General features: G+C 37.0%; 1 protein-coding gene across 2 annotated transcripts in view; it reads left to right on the forward strand.

The window, feature by feature from the left end:
• Positions 1–23946, forward strand: part of botv (exostosin like glycosyltransferase 3) — a 165567-nt gene that overhangs the window by 84581 nt on the left and 57040 nt on the right. For both annotated transcript variants that reach the window (XM_081769748.1, XM_081769749.1), the window contains exons 4-5: positions 13962–14113; positions 20924–22249. In XM_081769748.1, the coding sequence (XP_081625874.1) occupies positions 13962–14113; positions 20924–22249 (1478 nt within the window). The remainder of the gene's footprint in view (positions 1–13961; positions 14114–20923; positions 22250–23946) is intronic.

The raw sequence follows: 23946 nt of genomic DNA on the forward strand, positions 1-23946 counted from the left end.
CTTGTGACAGCAGTGGTGGCGCTGTTCGACAAAATCCATTTTGGAGACTGTCATTTATGGCTCCCGAGCTAAAAATATCGATAATGTCTCGCACGTCCGATAGGAGTGATTCCATGCTCACAAACAACGCAAAGGAGATTTTCTGACAAATGAACTGAAGCGCTAGAGGCTGTTAAAATTAAAGTGCTTATTTAAGCCTTACTCAGCAAATGGTCACTGTCGCTTCCTTTTCACTGATGAAAAGATTTTCATTGTTGAGGATACCTTCAGTACCCAAAATGGTAAAAAGGCTTCAAGGATCCAGACTGATTGGCATCCTGCCTCAGTCATGGTGTGCTGGGATGTGAGCTAGGAGGACACAACGGAGCTCAATTCTTGTGAAAAAGAGGTCAAAACGTCACCCAGGAGACTGTTCAGGAATCTCACCAACACCCTCTTCCATGGGCAGAAATGGAGCTTCCAGCAGAACAGCCCCTACACACAAAGCACGGACAACGCAACAGTGGCTGGAGGCAAATGTTCCGGGCTCATTTCCACTTCAGATTGGCCTTCTGCAAGTCCGGACCTAAACCCTTTCGACTACAAATTGTGATCCAAGCTTCAGAAGGTGGCTTGCAAGAAGGAACATCGTAATACTGGAAGTTTAAAACGGTCTCTTCCGAAGGCACCTGCAATTTTCCAGTTGATGTGTAACGCAATTAATGAATGATGAGTGGCCACAAAGACTTAAGGACTGCGTGCATGCTAGTGCTGGTCCTTTTGAACAATTACTTCTGATTTTGGTTCATAATGCATCCATGTAACTCATGTTATTAGAATATTAAAAATATCTCGAACCACTTTGTGTCAATGTACTTAAAATTTCGGGATGGTATTTGTGTTAAGATTAGATAATACATTTCAATAGTACTAATATAATCATAGCGCATTCTGGATTTTTAATTTCTTGCAAGTAGGTTAGATAAGAAATAATTATAGTTCGAAATTAAAACCTTGTCGTTACATGATTTAATGCTTTACGACTAAACTATTTATGAATAGACCTACTATTTAACTAGTAGGCTGGTGCGAATGAAATGTGCCCCAGGTGCGTCATTTGCAAATGGGGAGGTGAAAGAAAGATAAGTAAACTACAATACATGATTAATAAAAATAGTCATCGTCTGCAATCACACACAATCACCGATTGGATTCCGGTGGCGAAGGATATGTTCTCAACGCCACATTGCATCGTTCGATCATCAAGAGAGGTTTTCCCTCCCAAGAAGTATTGGAAATGTTGGAAGAGGTGATAGTCAGTGAGAGAGATATCGGATAATACGGTAGTTGAGGAAGGGTTTCATACGGCAACTCATGGTGAGCATTGTCGTTCAGCATGAGGAATTATGTCGGTTGATCATTCCTGAATGATTGGAGACAAGTTTGCGATGCATTTTAGGAAGTTCAGTACTTTAATGATTTGGATAGATGGTTTCCGCTTGCCTGAGAAAACCATGATAGACCACTCTCACTGTACTAACAAAACCACCATGTATGAGTGGAGAGATAGTTTAGAAAACCACTGTGGACATTCATCACGATCCAACCATGTCCTGGCCGTTTTCAATTGCTATGGCAAATCTGTTTTTCAAGTGAAGGGAACTCTGGTGCAAGAAACTTGCCCGCTTATATTTTAAACTGAGAAAACAGCACACCTCGAGACATCGATCCTTGCTGGCAATTCATGTGCTATCCGTGAGTCCATTTTTTTTTCAGCTTATCATGCAGCCGCCAAACTGCAGAGGGATGATGTATGTCTATCACGTCTACAATGGCACAAAACTTTTCCTAGAATCTGCTTCCTCGGTGTTCGAAAGGAGCTCATTCGAACATGCTATTGGTCGTTGTGCAGGCTCATTTTGCGGTGCTGTTTTAACAGTTCGAAATTTGACAAATCAGTGGCAAATGTTACGTTCATTCGCTATTCCTGTCCAGGCGCACTGCTAGTGTTATCTGTTGCTTGGTGTGTGGAATGCCATAGTTTGGATTCATAAAGAAAAAAAATCACTTGCAGTTGTGTTCTCCATGATGCAATTTCGTACGACCCTGTTTAATAACACGTTAACTTCTGACTGTCTGGGTATTCCAGCCTGTTACCTGGACGTGTATAGAGTTTGTGACGTTAGACACGTGACTTTAGGTCGTTCCTGTGCTATGTTACTGAGGTAAGTTTCCTATAAGACGTCGAATTCGCACGAATGATATTTAACACTTAGTCCATATGAATTAAGTTTTCTTGGAACACGTTTCTTTAATATTTCACTTAAGTATACTTTTTATTATTATTATTATTATTTGTTATTTGTTTGTTTCGTGACGTTCCATATTTCAGTAAGGAAGATGGGTTACTGTCACCGCAGCATTGCGCAACTTCAGATTGTGGTTGGAGGAGAAGGCCTCTAGATGTAGAAGCTAGCTGCAAATATATTGAATAAACAGTCGCGGACAGACAACAAGAAGTGTACGAGCCGATAACAATATTTCGTCTATTATAGTAGAAAACTAGCGTGCTTTGCGTCTAATGTTACTACAAACTTGTTAATATCCGCAAGTGTTTAAAGATTAATATTTTGCGCCCCTCTTCCCCTTCCATCCTTTCCCAGATGAATAAAGAGAAAGAAACTTTCCGAGGTCAAAGATGTAACTTCTACATCAAAATTACACCGAAATCTCACGGAATTGCCCCTCCCCCCACACACATACACATACAAGAAGGCACGACAAGCAGTCCAGTTGATAACACGAGTTACTCCCACTGGGAGAATTGCACACTCGAGGCTATGTGTTGGCATACTGCACATTGTTACAGAGGGAGGTAGACAGTATTTATTTTATCACCATTCCATAAGGGCATGATTGTGGGTGCCCGAGCAATAGATGCATCAATAACCCAGACAGCAACACTTGTCGGATGCGCCCATTCCAGTGCAGTGAAGGTGTAGAAGGACTGACAAAAAATGGAGTAACGGCCTCCAAGAGATGGAATTGTAGGGGCGTACGGAAGATCACACCCCAGGGCGAGCGTCTCGTCAAACGGCTTGTAACAGCCGAAGGAACCATTAGTGTCCGGGAATTGCGGCGCCAATAGATAGAATAGTGGGATGAACATCCTTATCCCATGCATGCGGCGTACACTGGCACGAATGAAGTTTCAAAGTAGACAACACACTCTTCATGACCCGTCACCGGCGTTTTTTTTTTTTCGCCGCTCTTGGGCATAGGAACACACTAATCGGACTGCTGATGATTGGAAGAGTTTGTACTGGTCCGACGTATCACGGTTTATGCTACATCATTTGGACGGGCGCGTGCGTGTGTGACGCCAACAGCACGAATTTATGGACCCTTCGTGCATGATGCGTAGTGTACAGGCAGGTGGAGACGGCTGTATGGTTTGGGGATGCTTCTGTTGGCATGGACTGAAATTGTTGGTGTGCATGGACCACAGTATGACATCTCTTATGTATCTGCGGTGTTAGAGGTCAAGTACACCCTACAATGCAACACTTCTATTTACACGGAGACTGAGCATTTTCCAGGACGCCGAGCCAGGACTGTATTTGCTTGGCTTGAGGAACATTCTACGATACTGCACCATATAAATTGGCCACTAACTCACGGAATCTTAATCTGATAGAACATTTATGGGATGTTATGGAACGAGCTTTTAGCCGACTTCTACACCGACATCTGTGGGCTTATTGGGTGATATCAATAAAACGGAGAAGTTACTCATTACGCCCAATTTTGAAGTAGTTACTCGCATTGGTATCAATAAAAAGAGAACTGAGCACTAGTCGCCTCGGCTGACCTCGGAGAAGCCCCGCCCTTTTGAAGTAACCACACCTCTATTCTCGAGCCGAGTAACTACTCCGCGTTTGATATCAATAAAAATCAAAGACTCCTCTGTGATGCTAGTAACTTCTCCAAATTTGTGGAGCAAGCTAAATAGGTGACTCCGTGCGAAATATGGCAGAGAATATGATTGTTTTACTACGTAGAAAAACTTATAAACTGCATAGAAATGTTGGAAATGGAGATTATAAAAAGCATTATAAGTTTATGAAAGAAAATGTAGTGATTAGCACAACATTTTTTAAGGAGAATCAACCGAAATTCGGGGTGGTGGACTACGTAATGATGAAAAGATGCGGGTTTTCTTCAAGGGGCCCCCTATTGTATTTATGAATATACGATATTTAGCATAATTAGAGTGCAATTTGTCTTAAAATCCTGATATATATACCTTCTGCATCTGAATGCCCTCCCCCCCAAATTTACAGAGAAATCGGTGCCCTTGGTTTTCTTGCGTTACGTGAGTGATCTGGGATTCCAGGTCGGAGTGTCAGGGGATTCTGGTGTGGCTCAAAGTACTGTCTATGACTACCTGAAAATGGATTGTTTCCGGAAGTGTGCATAATATACAAACAGCAAAGGCACAGTGGCAAAAACAATATACATTTCCGGGTGCTATCGGAACACTTGACTATACACAAGTGGCATTAAAGAAACCTAGTATTTTGGAGAGTAATACGTTAATAGGAAGAGCTATTTCGTAGCTAAGCGGTTAGCGTACATGCCTTTGGCATAGGAGACCCGCGTTCGATTCCCGGCAGGAGCTCATGTGGTTTAGATTCCACGTTAATCAGTGGGTTCTGTCTCATATAGGCACGCTACTGAAAAGGACGTTAAACTAATAATCAACTCAACTAAACGTTGATAGAAAGGGTGTATACATGAGAATGTATTTTGTTTATGTCAAGGCGAAAGAGGACACGTATGGTGTGGAAAAAGCAATCAAATGGACGTGATTTATGACGTGGGTGGCTGGACTTCTTTAAAAACAAAACAAAGGAGCCAAGTGTCTGATTTCGTTCTTAAAGCCAAACAATCTACAAAGACCTTGGACAACACGTGATATGCGCTTGTCGTGTTAATCTTGATATTGCTGGATTCCAATCAACATCCATCAGTTCCAAGAAGTTCATTCCCGTGGTTTCAGTATTACTTTCTTATTTCCCGTTTTCTTTTTCAAATTAGTTTTTTTTTCTTAATGCTCGCTCGGATATTAAAGATTCTCTTTTGGATTTGTGTCTCATTTGTAGATGTATTTGATATTTCGTTGCATTTCACTGTAATTGCCTTCAAAGCTTCGGCTTTCCTTCGTTTACTTTCTGGTAACTGTGACTTTGAAAGTACCACTGGAACTTTTATAATATCCACAAATGCATTTTAATTGAAACTGTCGTTGCTACTTGTCCCTTCCATGGCGTTTAGGATATTACGCCATAAGTTAAAAACAACGAAATGACCACGCGACGGAAGGGAGAAATGAATAACTACTTCTTTTATTGATACGACTCAGTGCTACGTGCAGAGGAAGCGCGAGAAAACGTTCATAAATCTGGAGCAGACTAGACCTGAGTAGTGGCTTGTTTTATTGATACAAAATTGAGGGAGGAGATTACTCCAGGTGTAGTTACTCCGATTCTCGAGCAGGACTTCTCAGGAGGAGTTACTTATTTTTATTGATATCACCCATTGTGGGATGCCATAAATAATATATTTGTCAGACCCCCGTGGAAACATAGCAAATTCCAGAATCTATGCTATGCGTTGTCCAAGCATTCATTCGAGCAAAAGATGGATCAACAAAGTATTAGATAAGTGGTTGCAATTCAGTGATCTCTCAGTGTTGAGGAATTGTTGGGGATGCCGTCTCCTCATCCCTGGCTCCATAGTGAATAAACACATCTTTCGAGACTGTATTTTGAAAAGAAGCAAGATACTTCAAGTCGAATTATACAAAGGTTTTATACAAGCTGTAGAATGGAAGTTATAATACTATGGGTTATGAAAAGAGATTCAATTTTCTCCAGTTACCCCCTTCAAAATTTCTGGTCCCGCTCCTGTTTCAGCAAAAGCACTGCGCTAAAACACATAAAAAGCCCAGTTAGAAAGAATGGATGTTTTATTATGTAAATATAAAATTTGAAAGTTGACATTCCAGGTGGAACTTAGCAACATAAAGAAAAGATGATCCCCTTCCCCCCCACATAGATTCCTGTTCAACCGCAAACAAACTATTTGCTGAGCAAAACAATATATTCACATAAAAACTACATACGTGTTACAGTTTCGCCAACAGTTTAGCTTCATCAGACACTATCTGTCTCAGTATCTGTGATAGTGTGCCAAAGTGTTAGTTGACGAAACTGTAACACGTATGGAGTTTATATGTGAATATATTGTTTTGCTCAGCAAATTGTTTGTGTTTAAGTATATATTTATGGAAAATATTACTGTTTAACACTTTCAGCCCCAACCCTGTTTGAGTAAATTTCATCCCGGGACCAGACTACAGTTTGCTATGAACACTGTCAGTCAATGTGTATCTATTTGATACACGTGGTCCATCAGTAAACCCTCACTGTGTATCAAAAAGATACACATGGGGCTGAAAGTGTTAACTGAATTTAATGGAACCAATGGAACTTCAGTTAAACGAAAATCTGATTATATCAGAATACAGATATATTTAATATATTTTACATTCTTTGGAACGTATTATACCTTCAAAAGTGAACATGAGAACTTATTATTACTAAACTAGAGCCGCACGACTAAAACAATGAAGTTTAAATCAGTTTGTGAAAAAAAAAAAACTTTTGGTATTTCTTTCGTAAAGACTATTTTTCTTTTAAAGTGATTCAGTTAACCCGTAGTTCAGTTAATGAGAACTATAACACCTATGCATATACAGTGGTGCCCACCCCCCCTTATGTCCATGACGCACCCCCCCCCAATTGTCTATCCGTAGGTGTTCTTCCATGAAAAAATCTTCTTTTCTATTAATTTTACCCCCCCATCAAACATATTTATATAGATTTTTAACCCCCCCAAATATTTCAATGACGCAGTTTGCGTCATAGCCCCCCCTTGTGGGCACCCCTGGCATATATTAAGAGTACGTCTAGTTTATTTCCATCTTTGCGACCCTCGTTCATGAAATGAAAGTTCTAGATCCGACCCTAAAGGAGGACCAGGGAAATGGAGTTTTAAAATCAACCCTGATTAAAATTGTTGGTGGGACCGCGGTGGCTTATTGGTAGAGCGTTCATCTCTAGCACATGTGGTTCCTGGTTCGATCCCAGCTAGCGCCAAGTGAACAAACAGCGTGTGCGTGAATTTCCTTCGGGTTCTACAGTGTCCTCCCACTTTTGATTCATTCCACCATTGCATTCTGCAATCAACATCATCTGTAATCTAGCCGGCATAATCGTAAGACGTAAAACCAAAATATTTCAAGTTGTTGGTAGGTGCAGAGCCGCAGAAAAGGGGAAGGCACGCAGCAGTGCCCCTGACTCTTGGTGTTGTGACGCCTAAAACCGTATTATTTGCGTCTTGGGGGCTGAATTTCGTGTTTGCACGGGGACTAGGTAGGCACGGGTGGGTTCTTTGTGTATGTGATCACAGGTTTGATTTATGAAAAGGTTGTGATTGAAATCTCATATGACTTTGTGGCTTCTCAGAATCTTATTCTGTACCAGTCTTCGCAAAAATTGTGGAGCGTAAAGATTGCAAAATATACAGCAATCTATTATAACTCTATGCGTATCATCGCAAACTAAAATCCAGATTTTTTGGTTGCGTTGACGCAAAATGTTACGGAATGAGTCCTCAATGTATAAAGAGCAAAATGAAAAGTTAAATCAATTAGAATAATAAATGTTGTTTTACTGTGGTTCAGTATTTATATAGTAATATTCTATGTACAGTCATGTCCAAAATGATTGTGGCATATCTATAACTATCTTATTGTAAGAATATAAGTTTATAATGATTTTGCAGGGGACTTTTAATACTGATACTATATGTATAATCGAGAAATGTATATTTATGGTAAATTTCATAGGAAAAAGAACTATAAAAACGAAAATTAGAATGAGTAAAACAAATTGTTGCTAAATGGACAAGAAAGTTTTAATTTCGTTTTACTGTTCTTATTTACTGCTCTTTTCACATGAAATTTGCCACGTACGTGTCTTTGCCGATTATACAAATACTAACATTGTAAGAAATACCGGGAGAATTCGTTATCAAATTATATTTCTACAACATATTTATAGACGCGACAAAATTGTGGACATGAGTGTACATGACTTTTTTTTTTTCGAACAGAATATTCCGTTTGCATGAATAAACGTATTTTGTGGATCAGTATATATTTTTTCAAGTCGAAAATCTTGTTCCTTTTTGTTCCTACGATGCGTAACCCTTCAACTTGTAACGAAGTTTGACTGTAGTTTAAAATGCTAACGTTAGATGGCGGGAGTGGTGCACTAATCAATATTTTGGAATTTTTTTTGTAAGTTCTTAACAATAATGTAGAAACTAATGATGTAGATAAACGTAAAAATAATTATCTTTAAAAGCTGTTGCATATGATGTATGCAAATATACAAAAGTTGATTCATATATATTAATTGAAATAAAAGTTCTCAATGACAGAGACTTAGTATTCTTGCAACATACAGGCGAAAGTCGTATTTTCGATATCTTGTCAATGCATTCTATAGAATCAACATCGGAATTTTTGGTGGGAAGCTTTTATTGCTTCTCGATGAAATCGTGTGCAAGACGTAGAAGCCATATCTATAACTTAGATAGAATTACGTAAATCAGAAATTCTATCTTTTGAAGGACAGCAGGAAAATTTTGATGGTTGAACCAGTCAGCAAGTACCCTTTTTATATGATAAGGAGTAATAAAACCAGTCTATGTTGTGTGGTAATAATAAACAGGAGTAATAAACCCGGTCTTGGTCTTGGTCTTGCATTTGTTCTACCCGGAAATGCCCTGTAACAAGGGGACTCATTTGCGATTCAGAAGTGCTGGATCCAGAGTTTCGAGTTTTTCTTGAACTCGACTCAGCTGACAGTACACATTTGCCTTGATGTTCTGACCAGCTAAGTAGTAGTTCCCAATGCACAATGCCGCGAACAGTCCCACCAAACACACAGGAGGACCTTCTAATTCAGTACTGGTTTCAGCTGTTTTTGGAACAAATGCTAACTAATGATGACTGCGCCGTGGAGCTTCGTACAGGACCCACTTCTCATCACATGCAAGGTGACCAGAAATTTTACTTTCAAATATGGGACGCATACAAATCGGCGACGGGGGGACTTCCACATTGCATTTTGGGACACCAGTGTTTTCAATTTAGAAAATACACAAGTAAGAATGATAACACAGCGTTTTTAACTTAAGTACTAGACCTACCCAACAATACTTTTAACTGCTTGAACACTCAGAATTCCCACTTAAACCACAGAACACTCAATTTTCATTTGAATATTCGGAAATTCTAGGCACGCCTGAACCTTCCAAATGAGTGTTGGTACGGAAGAGTAGAATTTGCATTGACCATTTATATTTTGAATAATAATTACGGGATATCTGGGTCATTTTTGCTTTAAAAACGGGACATTTAGTCGATCCGTTTGAGAATCAGAAAAAAACAGGACCAGTTGAAAATAAGGGACTGTCCCGGCTAAAACGGGACGTCTGGTCACTTTGATCACATGTCAATACTTTGTCCAGAAATGGCTCCTTCCTCAGACGAGACAGCAAAGAAACGCAGGTATATGCTCGTGTTGCTTTCTGTCCCGGAGTCAAATCATGTAAGATCCATCGATCCAACTTGTAGTGCTTCCCAAGTTGATGGAGGTTCTGCCGAATGGTTTCTCCACTCCCACTAAATTGTACTCCCAGTTCCTCACATGCCTGGCCAATGTTCGCCTCAATTTTGCTGCCTGAAGATCTTCATGTTGTACATGTGTTGGTCTTCCCGCACGTGGTGCGTCTTCGGGTGTTTCGTCACCGACCTTAAACGTATTAAACCCCCGCTGTATTGTCCGCGAAGTCACGACACACACGCCCTTATGACGCTCTGTGGAGGTCCCATGTTCACTCTGTCCTTACGCAAGTTCAAGGTTAACTGAACTGCCACAACCAGGTAGTATGTTGGATATACCCACACCACTTAATTCGCATTCAACTCACGATGTGATTACCAATTAAACACAGACCTCCACAAAAAGCGACAGAACTTTCCTGGTTACCTTTATATAATAATGATGGAAAAATCAAATTCTAGATTTCAACAAATTTACACGTTGTTGCCCTCCCCATGCCCGAGAAAGTGATCTTTGAAGGTCTGTCCATTTATTCCGATGTAAACATGTTCGCTCGCCTAGAAGCCATATCTTTATACGTAACCGCACCAAATGTTATTTTCATAAGATTTTTTTTTATTCCGAATTTTAGTCCTATCCTAAAATATAATGGTAATTTATTGAAGGGTAGTAACAAAAATGGCTCTGACGACTTTGATCGTGTTTCATACATAAATATTTTATAAAAATCATATAGCCATACAGTTGCGTAAATCTTTTCTTTGAATAAAAATGGGGTAATTTATTTTTATGGTGAATTCTTTTTAAACGATTTTCTCAAAAACGACTCAGGGATTTTGTTCATCTGTATTATAAAATTGAAAGTGACTATGTTTATGACTCTTAATCTCTTGAATCACCCAACCGATTTCGATCAAATTTTCAACATGGTTGAGGTTCGGGCCTAGGATGGTTTATATATATCATTTTGACGATGCAACTTAGGGGAGGAAGGAGAGAGATTTAAAAATAATCGAAAACGACCGATATTAGTGTTGAATCTATAGTTTTCTAGGTCGCTGAGATGAATAGTGACACTTGCGATCCTGTTTATTTCCAAATTCACCTCCCGGAAGTTAGGGGAGGGGGAGATACAGAAAAATGATCGAAAATGACCAATATCGGTGTCGAATCCATAGTTTTTCGGGGTTGTGAGATGAACAGTCATACTTCCGGTCAGGCCCGTATCCACGGGGGGAGGGCAAGAGGGGGCCGTGCCCCCTAAATTTTGGCTGGCCCCCATAAAATTTCACGGTAGGCTTGCAATATGGTCTACCGGCCCCCCCTTTAATTTTGGGGCTGGCTACGGGCCTGCTTCCGGTGTGTGCCCCGCAACGTGGAGAGGGGGTGGCGGAGATCTATAAAATCATTGAAAATGATCGATATGACATATGAGTGCCAAATCGGTAGTTTTCGGGGTTTGCTGTGATGAACAGTGACACTTCCGATGCCGTTTAAATCCAAATTCAGCCACGCAATATAGGGGAGTAGGAGGGAAAGAAATATAAAAATGATCGAATATGACCAATATCAAAGAGTGCTTTAGTAATAGTAAAAAGTGACTGACTAATGAAACATATTACTATTTTTTCTCTATTTAACTCAGCGAATAGTCTAATTGATGCTAGTACTTCATAAGTAAATATTTCAGTACTAATAATAGCCGGAATATATGGCCTCTCATTTATGCTAAAAAATACTACAAGACGTAGTTTACTCTTGGAGATAATTTTTTTTCCGGTGATTTTCTAAAAAAAAAAAAAAAAAAAAAAAGTAAAAATGTCTCAGTCGATTTTGTTCACATTTCATAAATAAATATTTTGTTAATAGCCCTATAGTACCAGATAATTAGAGACAAAAGCTTTTCGTTAATGCGATATATGCGAAATGTTAAAAAGATGCGCATGTTTCAGGAAACCTCAAACTTTTCGATTCAGAGCCAGAAATCACGTGTATATTATTGCGAATTTTTGCGAAATTCGACATTACTTGCGATAAATGCGAATGAAAGCGGAAAAGTGGAATTGGTGTTAATTATTGCTAATAATAATTAAAAAGCGCATTTCCAATATTGTTTAACTTTTTTTTAAAAAAAATGTTGCGTTTACGAAAAAGCTCAGCAAGGTATTTGATCCAGAAACTGTTTCACTTCATAAAGATGTAGACATCAACAAAACTAAACTGTTGTTTAAATCCTCGACTGTGTTTTGTGGTGAAAATGTTCATGATCTGTTGGTTGCTTACCGTGAATTTAAAAGTGTGGTTATTGAAGTTCTCAACAGTGAGGATAAGGAAGTTGACATTGTATCATAGTTAAACAGTTTAAAAGTTAACCACACGTCTTTTGCTGTCAGCTCGTTACATTTAATACGGTTGCAGAGCTCATAGCGAGTCACTTAAAAAAAAAAAAAAAAAAAAATCACTAAAAATTACTTTTTTTTTTAATTTATCACTAAAAGTTACTTTTTTTTGGAGGTAAAGTGACTTTTTCGTGTGATTTATGTTTTGCATTGGCAGTTTTCTAAGAAAAATGTAAAAATAAATGGAAAAAGGCAGAAACTTTTTATCCATTACTCTTCTGAAAGTGTCAGTACTTGCTGCCACATGTGAAACAATCAGCTTTATTCTCACTTCTGCTGTTATTCTTTCTAAAGCACAGTGGATGGTTGGTGGATACTTAAGCTCTCAAGGTGGGGTTGAGAACCCTTCTGTGTCTATTCTTTCTTGTATCATAATAGTCTTTTATTTTTCTCTCGAAATAGTTAACGCTCCGCTCAACGTTATGTGTGTGTGTTTGTGTGGTTCATCATGTTCATCTTGTGTTATACTTCTTGTATGTTCTTCTTAAAGAGTAGATGATGGATTTGAATATTTCATTGCTTTGAAAACTCTCAATGCTAAGTTAAACATAAAGTCTGGGATTAAGAAATTCGGAAATAGGCCAAAACTGGTTCCACTTACTCAGAATCTTCTTACATCTGCTGATTCTGCTTACCGTAACTATAAAGCATACTTGGAAAATCTAAGAAAGGAGGAAGCTCAAAAAAAAAGTAAATAAGAAAAGATGAAACAAAACAACAAACAAAGAGAAAGGTGATGGAGAAATTGACAAAGGAAAAAAGAAGCATGATGAGATTTTGGTCACTATTTTCGTGTGCTTTTGGTTACTTTTCAACTATTTACAAGAGACCAGACCACTATGAGCCCTGCGGTTGCCAGGCTCGAGTGTTGATGCCGAGAGATTATTTTCCAAATTCCAAGTATAATATGATTGCTACTGACAAGAGAGCAAACTTAAAAGAAGAACTGGTAATGTCTTGCTGCATGTTATGCTTTAACTAAGGATGAGGTTAGAAGAAGTGTTTAAATTTTTGAATTCATTTCTATATTTCAGTAAATATATTAGCTAGAATATGCACCTAATCAAGGTATATCGTCTTTTTATATTAGATATACGCCTTACTACTAAAAATATATTTACAAGTTCCATAATTTTAAAAAAAAAACTTGTGCTACATTTAAAAAAAAATAAATGCGAAAATTGTGATAATTAATGCTACAAAATATCAAAATTGTTGCGAAAAAGCTTCGTCTCTACAGATAATTAATTTGTCATAAAACAGTGCACAAGTGGTAGTTTATTCTTAAAAGGTGAGTTCGCGATTTTCTCAAAGACGACGTAGGCGGTTCTTCGTATTTCATAAATAAATATTTCCTTAACAACGTATACTAATATGTAATTTTTTTTTTTAAATGAAAATATCCACAAGGGGCAGAGTACTTTTGGGGGATGAGAGTTTTATTCGGACGAAATTTGCTGGAACATATCTTCTAATTTTGTTCGTGGGTTTCACAAATAAGCATTTCATTGATAACTAAAGCGTGGGAGCGAGAAAGTTCAATGCAGTAACCCGAACCTTTTATTGAAGATAAAAATATTACATGTACAGTTTGGACAGTACATATTCCAAAATTTTCTTATCCTCTGATAAATTTTATTCCCCGGATTTTCATAAATTAACTTTATTCTCCCCCTTGTCATGTATTGATTTATTTTTGTATTTTTGCTTTGTGTCTATTTCTTTGTAATAATAACCTGTTTTAAAATTGAGATGTAAGTCTATTAAAGGTGTATACTTTTTTTTTAAAAAAAAATCTATGTATTTTCTTAATTCTTTTCAGTATCTGTAAGTAATGAGTTACGTGATCTGGAATCCAGAAGGCAGAGGTTGCTTGTGGAGATATCGGGATACAGCCAGCGGATTGACGAACTTAAAAATGAGTTGACACATCTGCAGACGGAATTAGAACGGCTAAAGATATCTGTAGAACAGGTATGTTCCTAAGTCTCTTATAAACTATTATTATTATTATTATTATTATTATTATTATTATTATTATTATTATTATTATTATTATTATTATTATTATTATTATTTATTTATTTATTTATTTATTTATTTTTTTCTTTTTTTGAGGTTCGTAATTAACCCTCGAGTGGTCACCCTGCATTGAATATTTGAATGTAATTTACTACCACGTATATCACTCTTCCCAGTTGCTGTTTTTCATAGCATACAACAATCGGCTTCTGCTTATCAGAGTAGAGTTGCACTGTAGAGTATCAGAGTAGAGCAGCGTTTCCCAACCTTTTTCAACTTGCGGCACACTACGGGTGTTACTTGGATTCTCGCGGCACACTTATAGATATTATTATTTGTAAATATAAAACACAGTGGTATTTTTTCTGTTATTGTTGATCTCCTCACAGAGAAGAAAGCTCGATCACTGGTTTTCCCCCGTGGTAAATAATTATGCTTATTTTTCATTCAAATTTAAAAATAGAAAACAAATGCAATGAAAAATTGGACTCAGGTTTTTAAAAATACGCTTTCTTTTTAAAAACTGTATCCAACCTTTTTACTAAGAAGGAAGGTCACTAAATAACGAACAAACAAACAAATATCTCTTATTTTTAAAACACAAATGTAGGTAATTTGTTTTTAAAGGATTGAATGATATTTTAAATTTTCAAGTTACGAAATAGTTTGCAACGGCATGATGTAACATCTAATGCATATATAGCATCTAGGATGCATCTAGGCAGTGCATATATAGCATAAGGATAGCGTATGCCTCGTACTGATTCCTGTAGTAAGCAAGATGTTTCCGTATATTTGTACAATATACCGCTGTCTGGAGAACGGATTTTTCTCAGTATATGAAACTTAAAATTGTAGATTCATAGTAGAGGTTCATAGTAATGTGAAATACAAATATACATTTTTCTCTACGTTTTGCAATTTGATTGCTATAAAATTAATAATTTTGTTTCGATTTCTCGCGGCACACCAGCGGCCCATTCACGGCACACCAGTGTGCCGCGGCACACCGGTTGGGAAACGCTGGAGTAAAGTATTGTTGGAAATATTGATTTTTTACAGTGCAATTTTCTTTATGTTTTAGAACATATACAGGATGTCTATCGGTCACGAAAGTCATGAAAAAGTCACGAAATCACAAAACGGTCATGAAAATCTAGAAAGAGTCACGAAATTTAGCGTTATGATCACGATTTTTTTATTTTTACGAATATAAGTACAGGCTGGAAAATTTTATTGTACAAAACGTCAAAATTCACCGCCAAAAATGTTTATTGTCGGCTTTAGACGCTACCAAATTGCAAGCAAAGCACGCTTCTATCGCATGCATGAAAATTCAGCGTAATTCACATTGAAATTCCCTTTTGAGGCTATCGGTATCATTGAGCAGTGGCGATGCAAATCGCATCGCCGGAACTACCTACACATCTAACCAGTTTATTTAACTGTGAGAAGACACCAACCTTTTATTACTCCAAGGAACAAGCCTTTGAAAGTAGCGATAAGATAAAGATAAGTGCTGAAGAACATAGGTACTGTTATTAGATTTTGAATGTTACGAAATTTTATGGTTTGGGAAAGAAAAGGTCACGAAAAAGTCACGAAATTTCATCTTAGAATTTCAGTAGACACCTTGATGCAGTACTTACTTGCATGCGTAGTGTCAGTCCACAATTGAACTCGACTGCAGCAGGGTAAAAAAAAAAAAAAAAAAAAAAAAAAAAAAAAAAAAAAAAAAAAAAAAAAAAAAAAAAAAAAACGTGGGTAATCGGGTTTTTACTGTATTCTCAACTCTCTTGGAGGGGTCACTGATCTGCTTTTCTCAAGGATGCGGACGATTCTTTAAGTATTTAGATACATTAACACTATTTCACCCAAGACTTAGGGCTCACAATCACTACTTTAGTACAAACCCATGATGAAAACCATTTATCAGCGTTTAAAAACATGCATTCTAATAACAAATATGGTTTAAATGTTATAGATCTTATCATACCCTGTGTGGACCTTTCGTGATGGGGAAGGGTTCTGATAACTTCTAGATGAAATTAAGAAAAGAAAAATATCAGAGCGTAAATTTTGTACTAAATTTTCAAACGAGACGAGACTTACAAAAAAATCTAGGAGATAAAACAAGAAAACTTTATTATGATGGCGTACTTTGCATTATACTTTCATTTATAATGAAATAATAGTCCTTACTTTTATGCTTCCACCTCCAACACGAAGGCATATACATATATTGCGTAAACTTTCTCATCTTCTTAACAATTGATAGAACGACTAACCTAGACCAGCGTTTCCCAACCTTTTTCAACTTGCGGCAAACTATGGGTGTAACTTGAATTCTCGCGGCACACTCATAGATTTTATTATATTTAAATATAAAATACCACCAGGGGTGCCCACAAGGGGGGGCTATGACTCAAACTGCGTCATTGAAATATTTGGGGGGGGGTAAAAATCTATATAAATATGTTTGAGGGGTTGTAAAAATTAATCGAAAAGTTTTTTTTTCATGGAAGAACACCTACGGATAGACAATTAGGGGGGGGGTGCGTCATGGACATAAGGGGGGTGGGCACCACTGATACCACGGTATCTTTTTCTGTGATTACTGATCTCACATTGAAGAAAGCTCGATCACTGATTTTCCACCATGGTAAATCATTATGCTTATTTTTCATTCTAATTTAAAAATAGAAAACAATTGCGATGAAATATTGGACTCAGGTTTTTAAAAATGCTTTCTTTTTCGAAAACTGCATTCAAACTTTCACTAACAAGGAAGATCACTAAATAACGAACGAAGAAACAAATCTCTTTTACTTTTAAAACACAATGTAAGTAATTCGTATGGATGTTTGTTTTGTCGAAAGGATTGAATATTTTAAAATTTGAAGTTACGAAATAGTCTGCAACAATAAAGAAGCAATAATGGTCATAACGTCATAACAATGACAACAAATATCTTTTTTAATATTAAAAATGTACAGAAAAGTAACGCGGTATGAAACTTACAATTGTAGATTCATATTAGAGGTTCATAGTAATGTGAAATACAAACATACATTTTCCCCTATGTCCTGCAATTTAATTGCTATAGAACCAATAATTTTGTTTCGATTTACTCGCGGCACACCAGCGGCCCATTCACGGCACACCAGTGTGCCGCGGCACACCGGTTGGGAAACGCTGACCTAGACACTCGCTTTGTGAATGTACACTCATGTCCAAAATTATTGTCGCATATCTATAACAGTCTTCTTGTAAGACATAATTTGATAATGCTTTTGCAGGGTACTTTTAATACTGATACCATGTGTATAATCGAGATATGTATATTTGTGATAAATTTCATATAGGAAAACAAGTATAAATACGAAAATTAGAATGAGTAAAACAAAATGTTGCTAAATGGACAAGAAAGTTTTAATTTCGTTTTATTGTTCTTATTTACTGCTCTTTTGACATGAAATTCGCAACATACATGTCTTTGCCGATTATATACATACTAACATTATAAGAAATAGTGGGCGAATTCATTATCAAATTACATTCCTACAACAACATATTTATAGACATGCGACAATAATTTTGGACATGAGCGTACCATTTTAGACTTCCAAACTATGCTATCCCCAAGTAACGGCAGACTTGTGGAACGGCTATGTCCGTCTGAGGATATCAGAGCAGAAACGAAAAGAAATAGCTAGGAACAGTTTTTTAATATGGATTCAGCATCCCAAAATAGATTCCATCTCCGCCATTGTTCCTCTAGTCAAACCGGAAGTGGTAGAAATTTACCATCTTTGGTTTCAATGTTAATTACAATAAAGCTAAAACGGTTAAATATAGCGAGATTTATTATTATTATTATTATTATTATTATTATTATTATTATTATTATTATTATTATTTGACATGGATTGAAGATCTTAAGATGAGATCCTTTTGTATCCATATTGTTATACTGAAACTGTGAGAAGTATAAATCCACTGCATCTTCCGGCTTCAATATTAATTCTCACGAAGAAAAAACGATAATAAATGGCGATTTTTTTTTCCTTTTAAAAATGAATTTATTGTCCCAGCAACAGATACAGTATCAGATTTAATCCCCTTATTCTAAGCGGAAATAGAAGAATGAATTTACTCAGCATCGACTCTGATACACTTATTCCAACCGAAAGTGGGAGAAATGAAGTATTTAAGGTTTACTTCTCACGGTTATGCTAGCTAGGCTAAATGAGACAGTGATGGTGAGAAATGAATGGAATGGTCGAGTGAAGGAAGTGGGAGGAAACGGGAAAACCTTGTGAAAACTCACGCACACGGTGTTTGTTCACCACAAAGTTCACTTGGCGCGAGCTGGGATCGAACCAAGGACCCTATGCACCAGAGGTAAATGCTCTACCACTGAATCACCGCGGCCCTCGAAAATAGGAGAATGAACTTATTATCCCAAAAATAGGTTTAATATAAGCATTAATCCCTTTATTCTAACCGGGAATGGGAGAATGAGTTTATTATCCCAGTAATAGGTTCACTACCGGCTCTGATCTGCTTATTCTAACCGGAAGTGGAAAAAATGTAATAATTTTGGGTTTTAATATAGATCGCTATAGAGAAAGAACCCTGAAAAACTGCGAGAGTATTTTAAGACCAGATGCAAACTCATCCCTTAACCTTCAAATAAAACCATAAGTAACAAATTGAGTACAATTTCCGATTTCAGTAATGCTCCCTCAGGCCCGTATCCAAGGGGGCTCTAGGGGAAGCGACCCCCTAATTTTTTACTGGTCCCCCTAAAATTTTCACGGTAGGCTTGCAAATGAACTATAATATGGTTGGATCGGGTACCCTAACTTAAGCCGCCTCCTCTACATTTTTGGCCTGGCTACCGGTCTGACGGATAGCCTAAAACGAATTTTTGATATAAATTTAATATCCCAAGAAAAAGTTTAATGTCGACTTTTGAATCCCTCTATTGAAACTGGAAGTTCTGTAAATCTGTCGCTCCGGTTTTAATACTGGATTCTTCGTAAAATTATAGAAGATAGTGAGAAGTTGTCTTTCTGATATATATTCAAAATCTGAAGGTTTCATCGCTTCCCTTATCAACCGGTTGAGATCGGGACTAATAAATCTACCACTTCTGGTTAAAATATTCGGTTTCTGTAGTTTCGAAATTACCATAGTTTCACAGTATGAAACAAAATTCTCTTTTTAAAAATTTCTAAAATCCTCATTAAACAGTGATTGTGGAATTACCGTTCATGCCGGAAATGGCGGAAATTACTACTATATCCGGTTTAAATATTGAATTTGCTTTGTTTGGAAGACTACTGTAATGAAACGAAACTCACTTGTTAAAAAAAAAAAAAAAAAACTATTCACCTACTTATGCATCTAACTTACCAGTTAGTTCAATTTCAGCAGCCTTGTCTGCTGTTTTCATCAGCTGGTTTTAAATTGAAGAACAACGGCTTCTAGAACTCATATAATGTTTAATCTGGTCCTCTCCGCTTCTCACAAAACATTAAAAACTAGTCACTAGACTCTTTATAACTTCTTAGAGGTCCCCTTTCTCTTTTAAAGAAAACGTCATAAATGAACACAAAAATATTTACAGCACGTTAGTGGTTCGTGCTTAATAAATATTGGATTTTTTAAATTTTCTTTTAAAGAGGAATTTGATAAGATGATCACTGTCGTTTTTAAAGTTTTCTGAGAAGCGGAACAAACTGAACACTATTTTAGTTTAAGGAGTATAAAATGCTATTTAACTTAAAATTGTCAAATGAAAACAATAGAGGAGGCTGGTTGAAATTGTTCCAAGTTAATGCATCCTAGGTGCATGAATAGGTTAAGTAGACTGTTCTTTTTAAATCTTAGGTGTTTAATGTATTGGTATACAAGTTTTGATTATAATCAGTCAATATCTGTATGTTCGGTCTCTTTGTAATTAAGTATAAAATTGTCTTTTTTTCATACATTTCAATGCATGTACTGAAGTTCTAACAAATCTTAAAGCTAGGTTTCCATGCTGCAAGAATCTTGTAGCTATCATTAAAAAATCTTGCAATCTCATCTTTCTATTAACTGTTTGCACAGTACAACTTTCTGAAAGCAAGAAAGACATCTTCATTCATGCAGCACTGCACTCTAGTGAACAAATAGTGAACCTCCCCATTAAAAATGTGTATTTTGGCACGCTTCCTCTCCCCTCGTTTCGGAAGCGGCGAAACTTTTTTCTTTATGCAGTGGGAGGTCAATAGTAGGTTGCAAGCAAGACAACCCAAAAAGTTGCGCATGGTGTGACTCCTTCCAAGATAAAAAAAATGTTGCATGTCCCTTTCTAGAATATATTTACATGGAGAAATATTGTAGGATTGCAAGATTTTTTTTTTTAAATGACAACTACAAGAGTCTTTCAGCATGGCAACCTAGCTTAATGTTACCAGTTGTAATACAAGTATAGTCATTAAAAAAAGTAATTATATCATATTGCGTATTAATCTGTATGTAACACTAACCATTTCTGTGCAATCCAGATGAATAAACTTCTGGTTTACTCTATAGAAATGTTTTCGAAAGTGTTCGCAAATGCTTCCTATTATTTTCAGAATAATGAGATTTTTTGTTTCTGTTCCTTGTTTCTTAACATAGCCATAAATTGAGTAACATTGTTGATGAACATGGTTGATAGTTGTATTATCATTGATATTACATCATGTTTTTACTTTTTTTTAAATTTAGGCTCAAGTTGCTCAAAGAGAGGCAATCCAGAAGAACACTCCTGAACTTGCCTTGCCAAAGAAACTTCTACCTAGTCTGTTAACAACAGATATATTGCCAAGTCCAACATCTGATGAAAGCTCAAGATGCAAGATGCATCTCTGTTTTGATTATTCTCGATGCTCACTGACCTCAGGGTTTCCGGTCTATATTTATGATCCAGAAGAATATACCGTCAGCCATAGTGAAATTGAAGAATTCATTAAAACCACTATATTACAGACTTTGGGCTATAATCCACATTTAACAGACAATCCAGAAATTGCATGTATATATCTAGTTTTGGTGGGTGAAGTTCAAGGAAACAATTACAACGGGAGCAAGATTGAAGAACGCTTGCGCAACCTGCCATATTGGGGTGGAGATGGACGAAACCATGTCTTGTTAAATCTTGCTCGAAGTCGCACCAATGGTGATATGTTTGTAGATGTGAATACTGGACGTGCCATGGTGGTGCAGTCGCAGTTTTTTGTTTCTCAGTTTCGTAAAGGTTTCGATCTAGTCATACCGCCAATCTTAGGTCCGCCAGGAGGTGATGTGTGGCAAGACTGTCCTTCTATGGCCCCTGCCAGACGGCGCTTTCTCCTTTCGTTTCAAGGAGAATATCGTTTCCCACATAACTATCACGTATCTAAAAATACTAATACAAATCTAGTCAGTGACTCAGCGACAGGTTTTACTACTCGTAAAATTAACTCAGTTGAGAGTATGATGGAAGTAGTTCATTTAGACAATTTTATAGTGGAACATCTGAAGAGTATACAGTTTGGTACTACATCCGACAAATTCTTCTTTCAGTTCAGTTGTTCCGGTAATAATAAAGTACAAGGTCTTCCTTCGGAGTGGTTCCTGTGTGACTCTGAAATTACACGTGGAAATCTTTTGAAAGAATCCACCTTTGCGCTTATCATTGCTCCATCAAATTACTCCATAATATCATCAACGCTTCTGCAAGTGCGGTTGTTTGAAGCGTTGAAACATGGTGCTGTTCCTGTTTTTCTCGGCGACCATATTGAGCTTCCTTTTAGTGAGTTTGTCGCGTGGAAGAAGGCAGTCTTATTTCTACCAAAGCCAAGAATAACTGAGCTACACTTTTTTCTCCGAACTGTTACGGATAGTGATTTGCTTGCTATGAGAAGACAGGGAAGACTTATTTGGGAGCATTATTTCGGCTCCATGCAGAGCGTAGTGGATACTATTGTTGCTGTTATTCGAGAAAGACTTGGAATCCCTCCATTGCCAATAGAGGATGAGCCATCCCCAAGTGTTTTTAATTCTTCTTTTGTGGTAAGTATGCTTATCTCGTTTAGATGAACGCTATTATGTACAGTCCGCAGCAAAAAAACCTGCAACATGAGCGTGTAAGTTTATTGTGAAACTACACCTAACAGCGCAGGGAATCAACATAACGTCTAGGTGGCACGAATCACGCCAGGAGAAACCTCGGCGTTCTCCCCTGCATACTTATTTTGGAGCAAAAGACTTCGTTGTTTCACAATAAACTTACATGCTCATGTTGCAAGTTTTTTTGCTGCGGACTGTACATAAAGCTTATTTAATTAGCATACATTATCTGCAGCTTGTAGTAACATGTAATATATTTTTATTTTACCACATTTCATAATACTTGTATACTTTCAACTAGTGTTCTATATGAAATTACAGAAGTCTACTATTTTTCTGTCTCGTTACAGCCTAATACAATGGTTCTCAATTGGTATGTTGTAAGATTTCAGAATTTATAAATCATAAAGCATTTAATAACTATTTAAAATCAATTTTGAGACAGACTCTACACTGAATGCTTCTAGTGACAGTAACAATGGTTAGTACTTCATAGTATTAGTACTTCATAGAAACTTCTTCATGGAGATTGAATATTATTTTGTATCTTACTGTACATTGTATATACAAAAAAATAGGGAGGTGGATCAGAAGTAGATTAACTCCAATAAAGGACAGTGGTACAGATGATAGTAGGGCGCCATTCCAATTGGTCAGAGAGAAGATGTATCAAAAACAGCGTACCATCTTGAGATTATTTTATCCGTGAAACCATCTGTCTACCAAATACATTAATATCAACAGACAGAAACACAACTTTAGATCCTCAGCACTAACTTAGGAGGACATCAAAGTGCTGTTTTAGTTTAATGTGTGTTGATTACAGAAAATAGTCGTTGTGACCCGACAATATAGTTGCAACTTTAGGTTAGCAAACCCTACACGTGCCTTGAAAAGTTGTTACCAACCTAGATTCACAATATGCACGAATTATTTCGTGCATCATTTCAGAAGTGTAATATAGATATTTCAGGGAAATTTGTTCATTTTTTTTTAAGTTATTGAATAGATGTTTTGCGGGGGTCACCATAAAAGGGAAGTCGCACTGCTCGGTTGCCCGGCGAAGCAGTCCACCCCTGGTCTCGATATTTTGAAAATTGATTATTTTGGGTTTAACATCCGTTTTCAGTACCGAAACTGTATGAGACAGAGCCTTCTGTTTAAAGGATGCAGAACAATATTTTGGAATAGAATTGACAACGAGGCGAGATTAGAGGGAATTTCGTAACGAGACGGGGAAGAGGTCTTTGAATAGAAACATATACATTTTCCGAGGCAGGACATCACTTTGACGGCACCGTGTCGAGAAAAACAACCTAAACTCTTGTTTCGTAACCAGACTTAAGTGTTTTATTCGAGGTTTTATGCTTCATCTGAAATGAAATTTCAGGATGACACGCAGCTCTGCTACTTAGTTGCTAAGGTATACTTCTATTCTGGGATGCTGTTCGTTAACAAAATCGTATTTGCTGAGGAGTAAGATGTGTACTTTAAGGAAAAATAATGCTACAGTATGTTAGAAGTTTGTATGAAAGCAACATATTTGGACATTAGTCTAAGAAAATAAGAAAAAATTGTTTCAAGTGATTATGATAATACGAAATGATGTATTTTGGTTATGTGAGGGTTCATAATGATCT

The sequence above is a fragment of the Thermobia domestica genome, chromosome 8 (genome assembly GCF_964235325.1).
Source record: "Thermobia domestica chromosome 8, izTheDome1.hap1.1, whole genome shotgun sequence".
NCBI classification, from domain to species: Eukaryota; Metazoa; Arthropoda; class Insecta; order Zygentoma; family Lepismatidae; genus Thermobia; species Thermobia domestica.